The 14904-nt window shown below is 40.0% G+C and overlaps 2 protein-coding genes across 3 annotated transcripts in view; one reads left to right on the top strand and one right to left on the bottom strand.

Annotated features, from left to right (window-relative positions):
• The first annotated feature begins 1819 nt into the window (after positions 1-1819).
• Positions 1820-13239, top strand: LOC134749023 (ADAM 17-like protease). Its single transcript, XM_063683915.1, has 17 exons — positions 1820-1954; positions 2060-2299; positions 2905-3026; positions 3754-3889; positions 4889-5160; positions 5835-5894; positions 6169-6303; positions 7452-7590; positions 8720-8955; positions 9594-9732; positions 9877-9946; positions 10273-10399; positions 10519-10630; positions 10948-11063; positions 11587-11742; positions 12804-12913; positions 13114-13239. The coding sequence occupies exons 1-17, from the start codon at positions 1894-1896 to the stop codon at positions 13172-13174; spliced, it is 2292 nt and encodes a 763-aa protein (XP_063539985.1). The 5' UTR covers positions 1820-1893; the 3' UTR covers positions 13175-13239.
• Positions 13240-13292: 53 nt separating this feature from the next.
• LOC134749030 (dynein heavy chain, cytoplasmic) overlaps positions 13293-14904 on the bottom strand; it is a 97301-nt gene continuing 95689 nt past the window's right edge. For both annotated transcript variants that reach the window (XM_063683922.1, XM_063683923.1), the window contains 2 exons: positions 14764-14904; positions 13293-13982 (listed from right to left, as the gene is read on the bottom strand). The exon at positions 14764-14904 is cut by the window's right edge and continues 20 nt beyond it. In XM_063683922.1, the coding sequence (XP_063539992.1) occupies positions 13805-13982; positions 14764-14904 (319 nt within the window). In that variant the 3' untranslated portion in view covers positions 13293-13804. The remainder of the gene's footprint in view (positions 13983-14763) is intronic.

Genomic DNA, 14904 nt, shown 5'->3' with positions numbered 1-14904 from the left:
TTTTATGTCGGAAATCATCTAAAAGAGGGTGGAATTGCGATAATTAATGAATTGCCTGTTAATTGATGTAAGCAATTAAGCATATATTATGTTCAAATTGAATGATTGCCATTAGACTTTATTCAGGCGCTATACTATTATTCTAGCTGCTGTTACTAATTTAACTAATTCCACGCAGACGAAGTCGCGGGCAAAAGCTAGTATTAATATAATACTGATTTAAACAGAAATTAATTGGTTTATTAGAAAGCACAATTCCCCTAATAAGGGCGCCACTGTACGGTCGACGCAGTCTTAAGATACGTACATTCTAGTCCGGCGTAGTTTCACGAGGAATGCATAAATTAATTACTACACCACTTACAGATGACTCGCCTGATTCATGGCAGCCATATTGAATGTCGTTACGGGACTTACGGGACCCTTGATTTGGACCAATGATAATTTAATCATTGCTCTGGACAGCCCGCGTCAATATTTGAGGAAACGATAAAGGCAGAGCCTAGAAATCATCAACTCAGCTAATAATTAGGCTAAAACTAAATAGCTACTACTTTTCGCGCCTGATCGAATTAAATAGCAAACTTGTTTAACATTATGTTTTGCTTGTTATGCAGGAGCTCATAATAAACTCCTGCCTACATAAGTATGTATGTTAAATGTAGTAAATATAATATTGACCATTGACCGAGCGTTAACGACCTTAAGGTCTGCATTTCAGCTTGGGCAAAAAAGCTTTTGTATGTCTGGATGTTCTCCCCTGCTTGCAGGTCACATTTCTCAACCGATTCTCGTGAAATTTGTGAGCAGGTTTAATAGTTAGATTTTTTCTGTCGTTTCGTTTTTTGAAAAAAGGTTAAAATGGCTGAAACGGGATATTACTGCAATCAACTGCAATGTTCTGCCACTAGTGTGCAGGACTAGCCTTTTTAGTAAACCACAGAGTAACTTATACATACCGTACCTTTAACAGGTTTTTGACAAATTTTCAGAGATAATAAAATATGACATTGATGCATCAAGGCGGTTTGCTCACATCTGCCCTTGCCTGCCTTGCCTTGGCTGCCCACGAAAATGCAAGTGACAGAGATGTTAGATAATGAAATTTTCTTGTTTCACGATAGACCCTCAGATTGTGGTAGTTTTCATAAGCCCGCTCCAGACTACGCGGCGCGAAGCCGCGAACGCGAGTGTGGAGTCGATTTCGCTGGTTAGCGAACTAGATTCCACACTCGCGTTCGCGGCTTCGCGCCGTGATTCGCGCATGAGTGTGGTGGGACCTATAGAGTCTCCTATATATAAAGGGCCCTCCACACTCGTGCGCGAATCGCGGCGCGAAGCCGCGAACGCGAGTCTGGAGTGTAGTTCGCTAATCAGCGAATTCGACTCCACACTCGCGTTTGCAATACTCTTTGGTCTCAGAGCCTACCTAGCGCCACCGGAGAGATTAGGAACTATTATTTACAGCTGAAAGCTGGTCACTTTTGAAACAATTCTGCCATAAGAGATTGACATCCTCTCTATACCATCCATAGCACCAATAATTCGCGTGAACACGATACAAAGGAATTAAGCAAAGAGCCTACCGTGACCGTGGACGTCAAAAACCGAAAGCTATATGTACCGTGTGCAATGATTTTACTCTTTCCGAACCATAGATCTAGTTTCCGAACGTACTCAACGTACCCTCGGGACAACTGTCACCGTGACAGCTGGACTAAAAAAAACTTTTATTGACCGTAATCGTAAATACTTTCGTAATTTAAATAAAACCATGGGATTTGAATGGGAAATCCAACAATTTGTCATTTCACAAAGATAAATAAATGTTGACATTTTGAATAATCCCGCAGTTCATAGAAATATTGTCTATCTGAGGTCTAGTCCGAAACAATGAATCACACAGTGTTTATATCTTTCTTAGTCTTATGTTATTTTATTGTGACTGGAACCTGTAAGTATATTACAATCATTAAATAACAAAACACCTGAGTTTAAAATAAAGTTAGCGTTTAATGTTTAACGTCGAAATTTACATCACGATAAAACCCGTTTTAAGGTTCAATTGATCACAACTTGAAATATTACGAGACTATGCATGCGTCAAGTCTGCGGCACCACGTCGTGAAGCGTGGAACGAAGCCCTCAAACCATCTATTCAACACTATTAAGGAACTACATTTTCGAACTTTGGGCAAGGATTTTAGGCTCATACTACATCCTCGGTCATCGGTATTACATTCCAATTTCAAAGCTTATGCTGTTGATGGAGATGGAAAAGAAACTACTGTACATATTGGTAAGTATAACACTAATTCTTAGAGAGAAAACTGGTGGGGATCACATTGAGGGACCGTAAGACGAATGAGTGGCTCAGACAACAGAGCAAGGTCACTGATGTTGTAAAACGTGTAACCAGTTTGAAGTGGAAATGGCTTGGTCATATAGCACGAAAGGCCGATTTATTTATTTATGGTATGGCATTTACAGTTACTGGATTTAAATTGAATTCTAATCTAAAGATACCCTCTATGTTGAGTGAGCAGACACGGACGGATGGTCCAATGTCTCTTGTCATATGACGCGAGTAGGCGTCTTTCTTGACATTTGCTTTTTACATTGTTGGCATTGTAATCGAGTGACTTGTATCCAATAAGCACTGTGAGGTCCTGGAGGACAATGCAGTTGCCAAGTTTGTTGCTCTGTTAGCACCACCTGGGGATCATGTGTAGGGTTATCTGAGGTAATTCCTACGGACGTAGAGCAATAGCGACCCCCGACCGATAAATATTTGACATGTTTCTATCCACTCTTGAGGGTGTTTGACTGGATCCACCATGTATATTAATATATATTGCAATTGTCTACTGATTGATGTGTACTAATAAAAATATATGTTTGTAGATAGAGATAACTTCTATACTGGCAGAGTGTTTGGGGAAAAGTCTTCAGAAGTCAAGTTGCACATGGAGGACGGGCTCATCACTGGCATTATCCACACCCCAGATGAGACATATCACATTGAGGTAAGAATGCTTAGCCCCACTTGCACCACCCTACTAACTGGGGTTAACTGGTTAAACCTGGAGTTACCATGGTTACCAGTACAATTTGACACTGTATAAAAATAAATAAATAAAAATAAAAAAGCCTTTTATTTCTGGGTAACATATGAAATATAAAAATATGAATAATTTGCAAAACTTAGTCTAAATTTGTAAGGGTAAAAAAATCACACCAGAAACCTTTTATGAGGTATAGGCCTCTTCCAGAATCTTCCACCTCTCTCGATCTTGAATTTGACACTGAGTTACACCGGTGACAACAATTAAACCGGGTTAGTGGAATGGCGCAACTGGCGCTTAGAGATCTTACACCTCGGTTAACACTCAGAGCATGAAATATAAGGTTCTGTAGAACATTCTAACAATAGGTCAAAAAGTCAACTATGGCAGGGGTTAGCTAACCATGGCTTGCAAGCTGCATGCGGGTCTTTTTTGTTTTAAGGCTATTTTTTAACAGCTTCAGGCTTGACTATCAACATTTTCATTTTTAAAATATTTAGATTAGTACAGTTTCACTCACTATTATTTTTAGATTTTTTTTATTTTTACATGTCGCCATAAGCAACTAAAAATAATAGTGAGTGAAACCGTACTGATCTAAATATTTTGAAATATGTCTCACGATAGTTTAAGTTTGAATGTTTTCATTTTTTGTGAAACTACTCAAAGCACTTTTTTCTCAACTTAGCCATCATGGCGTCACCTGCCAGACCTGGGTGACAAGACAATGATAACCTACAGAGCTTCTGACATTCGGTTCAGCTGGGCAAACTCCGATGATGACACCAAACCCAGGGTCTGTGGATATGTTAAAGAAGGCAAAGGTATGGAAATCTACTTAATTTTTGTCAGGAATGGCATCTATAGTTCATTTTATTTTTTATCTTAAAATTGAAAATATTTAGTTACATTAGGTATATTTTATCTACATAATATGTTTGCATACATCAATTCACAATTATCTTGTCTCTAAGAACTATTAGAGCTACATACATACATTTAGCCATACTATCCTCTACTACTACTAAACCTTTCATAAGTTTGACTTGAATTATAAATGAAAAATAATAAAGTAATCCTTATACCTAAATATATCCAGTGGCGTAGCTAGGCGTGGCCGAATGGGGCCTTCCCCCACGGCCTCGCACTTAGGGGGGGCCTCGCAAAGCCAACCTTTTTATTACCTTGGGAATACACATTGAAAAGGGCCTCGCAGACGTGGTTTTCGCCCACGGCTAGATTGGTTCACGCTACGCCACTGATTATATCCAATCATTACATTATTAATATCTTAATTTAAAAACTTACAGAATAAATTAACACACGGTTCAGTTGATCAACTATTGATATATTTATAATTATAAATAAAAAATAAATAAAAAAGCCTTTATTATTCCAATTTCAATTGTTACATGTCATGCAATATTTTATTATCAATAGTTTACTTTGATTACATTTTTTTATCCTTTTTGAAATTGCATGCCTTTAAAATATGTGGTGTTCTAACAAATAATATTGAATATAATTTATTATTTTAATTCACATTCATGCAATTACATATTATAATTTTTCATTATTTATAAATTGGTCATCGAGATAAGAGTAATTATTAATTAGATATTGTTTTAAAAATTTGAACACATTATTTAGGTGTTGACCCATCGACAGGTAAAGGCCTCCTCCAGGCATTTCCAATTGTCTCTGTTAGACGCTATTTCCGTCCAATTTTCCCCGGCTTTCTCTACGATCTCGTCTTTCCATCATATTTATAATTAGATATCATCAACCATAGATACAGATAACATGTTCTATATTTTAAACAGAACTAGAAGAAGACGACGACGATAACGACCAACTAGAGCAAAAACACGAACAATCAGAAAGGGACAAATACTTGGACAACATAGAAGTAGACCACGAACTACCCCACAAGCCAGACTCCACGAGCGACAGGGACGAACATAAGCGAGTGAAGAGACAGAGCGACTACGAGTACACGCCGACCAAAACACGCTGTCCCTTGTTGCTTGTGGCTGATTATAGGTTCTTTCAGGAAATGGGCGCTAGTAATACTAAAACAACTATTAGCTATTTGGTAAGTTTAATAAAGATGATTTTTTTGTGCTGGTTTTAGGCACCAGTCCGAAAGGGCGTAGGTTCGGATCCCACCGCTGTCACCATGTAGTAAAGACAAAGACAGCTAGGTATAGACTGATTTATTATTTTTAATAACCTACCCACACCATACATATTTATCAATATACTACAGTAGACACTATTAATATGTAATGTTCTCTATTATTTTGTTCTTATTCCAATATTCCACAATAATGCCGAACCAAGCCAGGCCAGGCCAGGCCAAGTGCGAGTCGGACTCGCGCACGAAGGGTTCCGTACGCAAAAAAGGCAAAAAAACACGTTTGTTGTATGGGAGCCAGCCCCACTTAAATATTTATTTTATTCTGTTTTTAGTATTTGTTGTTACAGCGGCATCAGAAATACATCATTTGTGAAAATTTCAACTGTCTAGCTATCACGGTTCATGAGACATGCCTGGTGACAGACGGACAGACAGACAGCGAAGTCTTAGTAATAGGGTCCCGTTTTTACCCTTTGGGTACGGAACCCTAAAAGCAATTGAAATACATTTCTCCTGATTAACTAAACAGAGATAAAGAAGTACAACATTGGCATATTTTTAATTATATGATCTTCACTCTGTACTCGGCTTCTATCTAACATAGGTATTTACTTTAAAATGATTTTCAGATAAGTCTCATCGACCGTGTCCACAAGATTTACAACGACACCGTCTGGCAGGATCGTCAGGTGAGCGCACGAACATAAAATCCTTAAGGCCTAGTGTGCATTACAATAAACACTCCTTTAAAACATAATTAGAACCTTTCATAAACTAAATAAAGAGGCATTTCTTTATTTATTTGCTTTCTCATCCAAACGAAATTCATATTTATTTACTATGCAACAAGGTTCAAAATAGAAACAGGAACATTTTGCGTGGTGGATACAAGGTTAAATTGTTATTATTGGGCCCATTGCTTAAATGCTGTTCATGTTTGTATGAAGCTTATGTGTTTCGCAGGACATGGACGGGTTCAAAGGCATGGGCTTCGTGATCAAAAAGATCCTAGTTCACTCGGAGCCGACGCGCGTGCGCGGTGGCGAGGCGCATTACAACATGGTGCGCGAGAAGTGGGACGTGCGGAACTTACTTGAGGTAGATTTTACACCTACTGGTCTATATGTTAGAGTTCATATTTGAATACATAGTGTACTTAGGGCTGAATAAGAATGCGGGGTGGCGAGGCGCATTACAACATGGTGCGCGAGAAGTGGGACGTGCGGAACTTACTTGAGGTAGATTTTACACCTACTGGTCTATATGTTAGAGTTCATATTTGAATACATAGTGTACTTAGGGCTGAATAAGAATGCGGGGTGGCGAGGCGCATTACAATATGGTGCGCGAGAAGTGGGACGTGCGGAACTTACTTGAGGTAGATTTTACACCTACTGGTCTATATGTTATAGTTCATATTTGAATACATAGTGTACTTAAGGCTGAATAAGAATGCGCGGTGGCGAGGCGCATTACAACATGGTGCGCGAGAAGTGGGACGTGCGGAACTTACTTGAGGTAGATTTTAAACCTACTGGTCTATATGTTAGATTTCATATTTGAATACATAGTGTACTTAGGGCTGAATAAGAATGCGCGGTGGCGAGGCGCATTACAACATGGTGCGCGAGAAGTGGGACGTGCGGAACTTACTTGAGGTAGATTTTAAACCTACTGGTCATATGTTAGAGTTCATATTTGAATACATAGTGTACTTAGGGCTGAATAAGAATGCGCGGTGGCGAGGCGCATTACAACATGGTGCGCGAGAAGTGGGACGTGCGGAACTTACTTGAGGTAGATTTTAAACCTACTGGTCTATATGTTAGAGTTCATATTTGAATACATAGTGTATTTAGGGCTGAATAAGAATGCGCGGTGGCGAGGCGCATTACAACATGGTGCGCGAGAAGTGGGACTTGAAGGACTACTCATAAGTCTTACGGGAAACGGTCGAAAAGACAGACAGCCGGGCGTGGTATTAATACCCCAAAACTGCCGGGAGACAGTGGTGCAAGCCATCTACTTCAGCGTAATGACATCTTCAAAATAGCTCATGCCTCGTTGATAATTCTGCCGGTTCGAATCCGGCCTTCACCACTGGAGGGCTTCGTCACTTTTTCTTTAATATATATTATGACATCTATTACAGTTTATAAATATACTACATTTAATTTATACACTGTGTTCCAAAATATACCTACATAAAAAACGCTATATTATAGTTTACTCTTCTATGACGTCAGGTGTTCAGCCGCGAGTACTCTCACAAAGACTTCTGCCTGGCGCACTTATTCACGGACCTCAAGTTCGAAGGCGGCATCCTGGGTCTTGCCTACGTGGGCTCCCCGCGGCGCAACTCCGTCGGCGGCATCTGCACGCCAGGTAGGCACGCCTTTTTGAAACTACTGGTTAACGGGTTAGAGGTCATACTTGAATAAATAATGCGCCAGAAGTGGGGAAGTAAAGTAAGGCGAGTCTCGGCGGCATCTATACGCCGGACATATAACCACACCATTTTCAACTTACTGATGGATGGTTTAGAGTTCCTATATCGAAGTGCATTGTGCCCGAGTAATGATATAGCAAGGCCAGGCTTTCAGCGACGAATTTTCACGTGGTCTCGTGTACCATCGTCCACATTCTTAACTAGGCGGGTCGTCACAGAAACAGCCACGAGGCGAGGCGAGTCGGTTCGTTGTAGTACCCCGCCGGATCCGGACCCGCCTACTGACAATTTGTAAAAAAAATGTTTCCTTTTCGAACATTGCCCATAGCAATTGCCAGCTCGTTTCGCCCATCGTTGATCGTTTACGACACAGTTGAAAAGTAAAAGATCTATACAAATGAATACAGTATTATTCGTTGTCATCTTTGTCACCGGTACATTTTTTTACTTTTCAATTGTTAGTTACGATATTATAGTCACCGTGGCTATATAAAAGCATGAAATAAAAGAAATTGTGACTTCGAAATTACCACTTATTCATTGCGTGGTGATTGTCCCCACGCTTTTACCGACAAGATTTTGTGATCTTAAAATATGCCTTTGTAATTTTACATTATTTTAAGTATGTTTTCTCCTAAGTCACCCTTTAATGGGCAAATGGGTGTCAAAATTTATTCAAAATTACATCTTATCACTTTAAATTAAAATAAATTCACATTAAAACAAATTGGTATTCATTAAGTTTTTTTATTTTTAAGCACTTTTGTTTGTTTGACATTGCGTTTGTTTTGTTTTCAGCTATTTCGGTGCAATAGTGTGAGTGTTTATTTTTTGTTCGTTTTGCATGACATTATATTTATATTATTTGTTATTACATATTATGTTATATTATTTACTATTTAATCTATTTATTTATGCAATATTATTATCTAGGGTGGTGGAATACTTTTGTATACATGTAGCTTTGTAACTGTATTAATTTTGTAACGCAGGTGTAGAATAGTTTGAGTTGTGAGCGGTTAGAGATTAATAATAATCACACATGCAATTTTTCCGGAATTGCAGAATACTTCAAGAACGGCTACACCCTATACCTAAACTCCGGTTTATCTTCCTCACGGAACCACTACGGTCAGCGGGTGATCACTCGAGAGGCCGACTTAGTGACCGCTCATGAATTCGGCCACAACTGGGGCTCGGAGCATGACCCTGATGTGGCCGAGTGTTCTCCGGCGGCCAGCCAGGGCGGGTCGTATCTGATGTACACCTATAGTGTCAGCGGCTACGATGTTAACAACAAGGTACTACTATTCTTCTTCTTAGTTGGACCTTCATGACTGAGAAACGTGACGACTGTGGAGACTTCAGCAATAAAGATAAAGATAGTTTATTATTCAAGTAGGCATATAACAATGCGCTTATGAACGTGAAATAAAGCTACGCCGACTCTAACCCTATACCTCTACTTCGAGATTTAAATCCCCCCTCAATGCTCTCCAAGCCCCCCGATCTCGGGCCCGATTCTACGGCCTGTAATGTGACTTTAGTTTCCGATGTTATTCTGTCCACTGAACACGTGGCCATACGCCCATCTCTATGCTTTCTTACTATGCAAGCAGTGATCATAAGCTTCTCCAGACTCAGTTCCAGATGTGCTCAGATTGCCAAAAAAAACGTAGTACAATTATTACCGATATATCATAACGATACAACAAATCGTTACTTTTCCTTTGCTTCCTTCTAACTTTTCTACAATACTCGTAAAACTTGTAATAGAGTAAACAAGGCAGTAGGGCTAGCACAGGAAGGATGCGACAGTATCTCGCCCGCGAAATAGACTACTCGTCTTTGTCTACTTGTATTAATTAGAAAGTACTGTAGGAATACAGACATGTTTGAAATTGAACTCACTGTAATTTAATGTAATGTTTTGTGACAGCGTTTCTCGCCGTGCAGTCTTCGCTCGATCCGCAAAGTGCTGCAGGCCAAGTCCGGGCGCTGCTTCAGCGAGCCCGAGGAGAGCTTTTGCGGGAACCTGCGCGTCGAGGGCGGCGAGGAATGCGACGCAGGCCTGCTCGGTAATCTAGCATCATTTATACCAGAGAATGTCTTCTTGTAACTGTTTCGCAGAGACTTATTGTCAACAGTTTTTTAAACAAAATTGTATATGATCATTTAAATCCAAGGGAGAACACAAATTACATGATCTTTACTTTCCTCAGGGACTGAAGATAACGATATGTGCTGCGATAAGAATTGCAAACTAAGGAAAAATCAAGGAGCAGTTTGCAGGTGTGTGTTTTTTTATTTCGCGCTAACACACATTTAGAAATTCACACACACATTAATTTAAATAAATTTTGTTTTGAGACGTCTGCTAACGAAATTACTATTTTCAAACATCGAGATAAGGTCTAATTTAGTTGATGATAACTAGTATAAGTAATTTTTTCTCGTGTTACGGAAATCGTAACACCACACATAATTGCCTCAACAACCATTGATAAACTCATTCTTTTGTTTATCGTAATCGCGAAAACTTCTAACTTAAATTGGTTTTCCAATGGCTGTTACGCGTTGTGGGGCATCATGTGGTAATGGCTGTATTATCTCAACAGTGACAAGAACTCCCCGTGCTGCTCGGGCTGCGTGTTCGCGCCGCCGGGCGTGGTGTGCCGCGAGGCGGCGCACTCGGCCTGCGAGGGCGAGGCCACCTGCAACGGAGCCACGGCTGATTGTCCCAAGGTACCATTTGACCGTACCGACTATTCTCTACAGAAAATTCCCTATAAATGCTTATGTCCTCATATCTTTAGCGAAAGAACACAAACATAACATATTTATTCAAATTTATTTTGTGACAGGCGCCAGCGATAGCGGACGAGCACGAGTGCGCGGAGCGCGGCCGCTGCCGCAACGGCTCCTGCGTGCCTTATTGCGAGACACAGGGCATGCACAGTTGCATGTGCGACATAGGTATGTTGAAATTGTTGAATTCACCCTAAATTTTTTTGCTTCTGAAAACTTGGCACCTTTTCCAGAACTTAGTATTGACATAAATATTATTACAATTATATTATGAATAATCAGTCTTCTTCACTGCGTAAAGTCGAAATTTCAATGGATTTTCTGCAAAAAAAATTTAACACATTCGCGACCAGCAACCCGCTAGGCGTATTCTTTCTTCGTAGGCGCTTTGCGCTACAAAGCTGATAAACCATGAAATCAGCTACACACGTAGCGGGCAGCTCGCGCTGGCAGTAAATTCGTGCATTGATTTATGAACTTTACAGTGGCGGACGCGTGCAAGCGTTGCTGCCGCAAGAGTTTGAACAAAACGTGTTTCCCCGTCGCACACAACGACATCCTGCCTGACGGCACGCCCTGCATACAAGGCTTCTGCAACAAGGTCAGTCCAACCTATCATAAGATCTTGGTCTTTGGTTGGTGCTAGGATCGCGTACAATTGTACTTTAGAAATGTTGTAGATTTCTTTTTGATCTTATGCGCAGCGTACAGTACCTATTAGTAGACCAAGGCTTGAATTGTAGCGTTTCTGACTGATGACTTCGGAAAGGCATAACACATTTATTTTCGTGACAACTTTTCCATTTTTATTTTGTCAATCTTTAACCGTGGGTTGGTAAGTTGAGCCTATTTCTTAATATATCTTTATCCTTTTGTTATTCATAAACGTTTGTCAAATCTAACAAGCCGTTGAAAGTTTTTCCCTACCTGTCATAATTTGTGATTGTTAGATCGAAACAAATTTTGGCAGAGGTTCTATGAATATTTAGGGGGTATAATTAGTTACCTATATTCTTTCTCGTATTCTTACAATTTTGTTATAACGTAGCAAGAGAGGACTTAAGGGCCGCGAAATACATCTCTGTCAAATCGAAATCTGATTAAAATACAAAATATAATTCCAGGGTGTCTGCGAGAAGACGATTCAGGACGTAGTGGAGCGTTTCTGGGACATCATCGAGGACATCAACATCAACAACGTGCTGGGGTTCCTGCGCGACAACATTGTAGGCGTGGTCGTACTTGTCACCGCTTTTATATGGATACCTGCCAGCTGCGTGGTGAGTAGGGTTACCAGAGATATATTTTCATTTCACATCACCTATTCGAAAAGGGAACTTTTCTTCCCTGCTAGGAGGGATCAAAGTGGCACTTTTCTGTTCAAGGACATTTTGTTGTCAGTATGAAATATTTACACAAAGACATATAAAATTAGTATGCATATAATCGATTACAATTTCTTTATAATCGATTACGTGCATACAATTTTTATTTTGACATTTTAGGTCTCCTTAAACGCAGCCATACTTGTCTATGCAATTTAAAAAGTTTATATTTAAAAAGTTTGTACAAATATTTCACAAAGCATAATTATGCGGTTCTGTATTGTGTATAAATTTGTAGATACTTAGTTTAAATCAATAACTTTATAATAATAAATACATATAAGTGATATCAGTCTTTATAGTGTTCTTCCGAAAATTTGGTTCAAAGGGGTAAGACACGGGTAAGAGCTAATTTGTTACCAGAAAAATCTACAAAAATAATGTACTTGATTTTCATTGTATTATTTTAGGTATTTGCTGCTGTCTTTGAAAAGATATTAATAGGTACATAATTATGAGCTGTAGGTACTTTTAATTTGTCAGTACAGTCACGTCTGAAGATATCGATACGGACAAAGTGCCAGAAGTATGTGCCTATACTAAGGTCGTGTATACATATTTTTGGCACTTTGTCCGTATCGATCTTTGCTTAAAATAATAATGTTTTGAAACCTAATATTGTATGTAATTTCCTCATAGGTGATGTGAAAAGCAGTATGTGTCACATGGTAGCAAAATTATTTTCACCTTGGGCGTTAACACTTGAATCCCTCACTACGCTCAGGATTCTATGTTAGAATCCTTCGCTTCGTTTAGGATTCCATTGTGTACGCCCTCGCCGTAAATATGTCATTTTGCTCCCTTGTGACACAATCTACTATTTCATTTTTCGTGTTTATTATTTAGGCAATAAGATTTGTTCTCGTCTGTGTGTAAAGTGGTAGTGTTCTAGGTAGATAGAAAAATCTTAACTCTTAATACATATTGATATTAGTAATTGTGCTTTTCTGTTCCAGATCAGCTACGTGGACCGACGGAGGCAGCGGCAGCACCAGAAGTATGTGGAGTGGGAGCGGCAACACGACCTAGTGCACCCCTCGTCCCCCCGGAAGATTATACATACCAGGTACATTTATGTGATGTGTACACTCTTTGAGCGATGTTTACTCTGTAGTATCCTAGTTCACTCTGTACTCTGCTATTTTAAGTATAAAACATAACGAATTATTTCCAAACGCCTTCAACGAGTGCCCTATTATGTGGTGGGGATAGCGCACATCGTGGTATAAATGTGAACTTTCGTCTTATGTTTGTTTTTTGTTCCAGATTACCAAAGCAGAAGCCGCCGGGCATGAAAACTGCCATTCAAGGCACCAGCCAACTTTAAACCTCTCTAGTCATACAAATATTGTAATAAGTAGATAAAATTAAATTACATATAAATCAAACAAAGAGTTTTTATTATTATTTTTATTTGCATTTAATAGTGATTACAATTTATTACCAGAATAAATGTGTGTAAACTTAATAAGATAAATAACATACTTTAGCGCTTAGAGCAAAGCAGAGTTTTTACATAATACTATAACAAAATCTGTGGTTCTTTAATGCTTTATCAAGGATATAAATAAACTTTTTATAATCTTTAAATTTAACTAAGATAGCTGCGTCATGCACACATGTCTCTAGCCACTATTAGGGCAGGATGTCCTCGGCTTCTAAATAGATGGATACAGCAAGTTTACTGTGGTTTGTTTCAGTCGATTCAGTGTTTTACGGTACTAATGGCAGAAGTTATAGTAAAGTAAGTGAGATGTTCATTAAAAAAAGCTTGTAAATAGAAATACCCAGTTACTTTTTTCCGTCAAGAGTTTAGAAATACGAATGAAGTAGTTTATTTCAAACGTAAATGTTGCCAGGAATCGCTTCACCAATGTTACGTGCGAGTTAAGAAGCCCTCGTGGCCCTCGCCATGGTTGCCGACCGTCGGTCGGTCGGTTGGTCGGTTGGTCGGTGTTTAGTTGAGCGCCGTGGAGGTGAGCAGCGCCACGCCGCGCTCGTAGAAGGCGTGCGGCTCCTGCGCGGGCGCGATGGGCAGGCGCACCGTGAACAGCAGCTCCGAGCGCGCGCTGTTCAGGTACACGGGCAGCGTCAGCGTCTGCCCGCCCGCACCCCCCGTGCTGCTCTCCGGACCGCTGTCGATACAAAACATTTTCACCTCAGCAGCTCGAACAAGCCTACCTTCGTCACTCCCTAGAGTGAGGAAAATGCGACTTTCCTCACTCCAGGGAGTGACGAAAGTGCGACTTTCCTCACTCCAGGGAGTGAAACAGTAGCTTTTTAAAATAGTAATTGTTTTTTTTTTCTCTGTATTATTCTGTGTTATTCAAAATACATTTTAACCTCTAATATGTTCTCATTACTGAGGTGAAAAATGATATGTGCAACACGAGAGCAAAGTTATTTTACATCTCGTATTTTCGAGTCCCTCGCTACGCTCAAGATTCTAACTTAGAATCTTTCGCTTTCTCGGGACTCAAAATAAACACTCGCAAGAAAAACCAACTTTCCTCTCTTGTTGCACAAATAACTATTCCAACGCCGAACGTAACAAACGTTCATTATACATGAGGAATCGACGGAGTACCCGACTGTTTTTGTTTTATATTCACACAGTCGTCGGGTACGACCAAACTACACAAGTTTAGCCAAGACATGTGCTTTACGCACATAAATCGTGCCTCAAGTTTTATAAAGTTCTGCTGATTACATTATGTTTCTCTTAAATTTTCACCCTTTCGGAAAGTTCACGTTTCATATGTAAGCCACTCTGCAGTATCCTGCAGGCTTTTCAAATGTGCGCGCACGGTTGCACGGAGCGGGTTAACGAAAAATAGTATGAGCATCGCTAGCTGGCGCGGACGAATGCGGATTTTACCTACAATGACACCCGCATATATGCCATGCAACACGTACCGTATCCACGTGAGCACGGTGAGCGGCAGGTCCACCATGATGGTGTTGGTGAGCAGCAGCCGGTTGCCCTTCACCGTGGCGCCCTGCAGCTTGAGCCCGGTCACTTGGAACGACCACTCGGTCGCGTCCGTGGCTTCCGTA

The sequence above is a fragment of the Cydia strobilella genome, chromosome 17, assembly GCF_947568885.1.
Source record: "Cydia strobilella chromosome 17, ilCydStro3.1, whole genome shotgun sequence".
In the NCBI taxonomy this organism is placed as follows: Eukaryota; Metazoa; Arthropoda; class Insecta; order Lepidoptera; family Tortricidae; genus Cydia; species Cydia strobilella.
The sequence above is the reverse complement of the archived record's forward strand: the minus strand, read 5'-3'. Positions and strand labels throughout refer to the sequence as shown.

Excerpts from the sequence above, each read along its gene's own strand:
- LOC134749023 (XM_063683915.1), top strand. The coding sequence starts at position 1,894 with ATGAATCACACAGTGTTTATATCTTTCTTAGTCTTATGTTATTTTATT. Across the intron at positions 5,895-6,168 it reads CCGTCTGGCAGGATCGTCAG|GACATGGACGGGTTCAAAGG; the intron begins GTGAGCGCACGA and ends TGTGTTTCGCAG. Across the intron at positions 7,591-8,719 it reads CGGCGGCATCTGCACGCCAG|AATACTTCAAGAACGGCTAC; the intron begins GTAGGCACGCCT and ends CCGGAATTGCAG.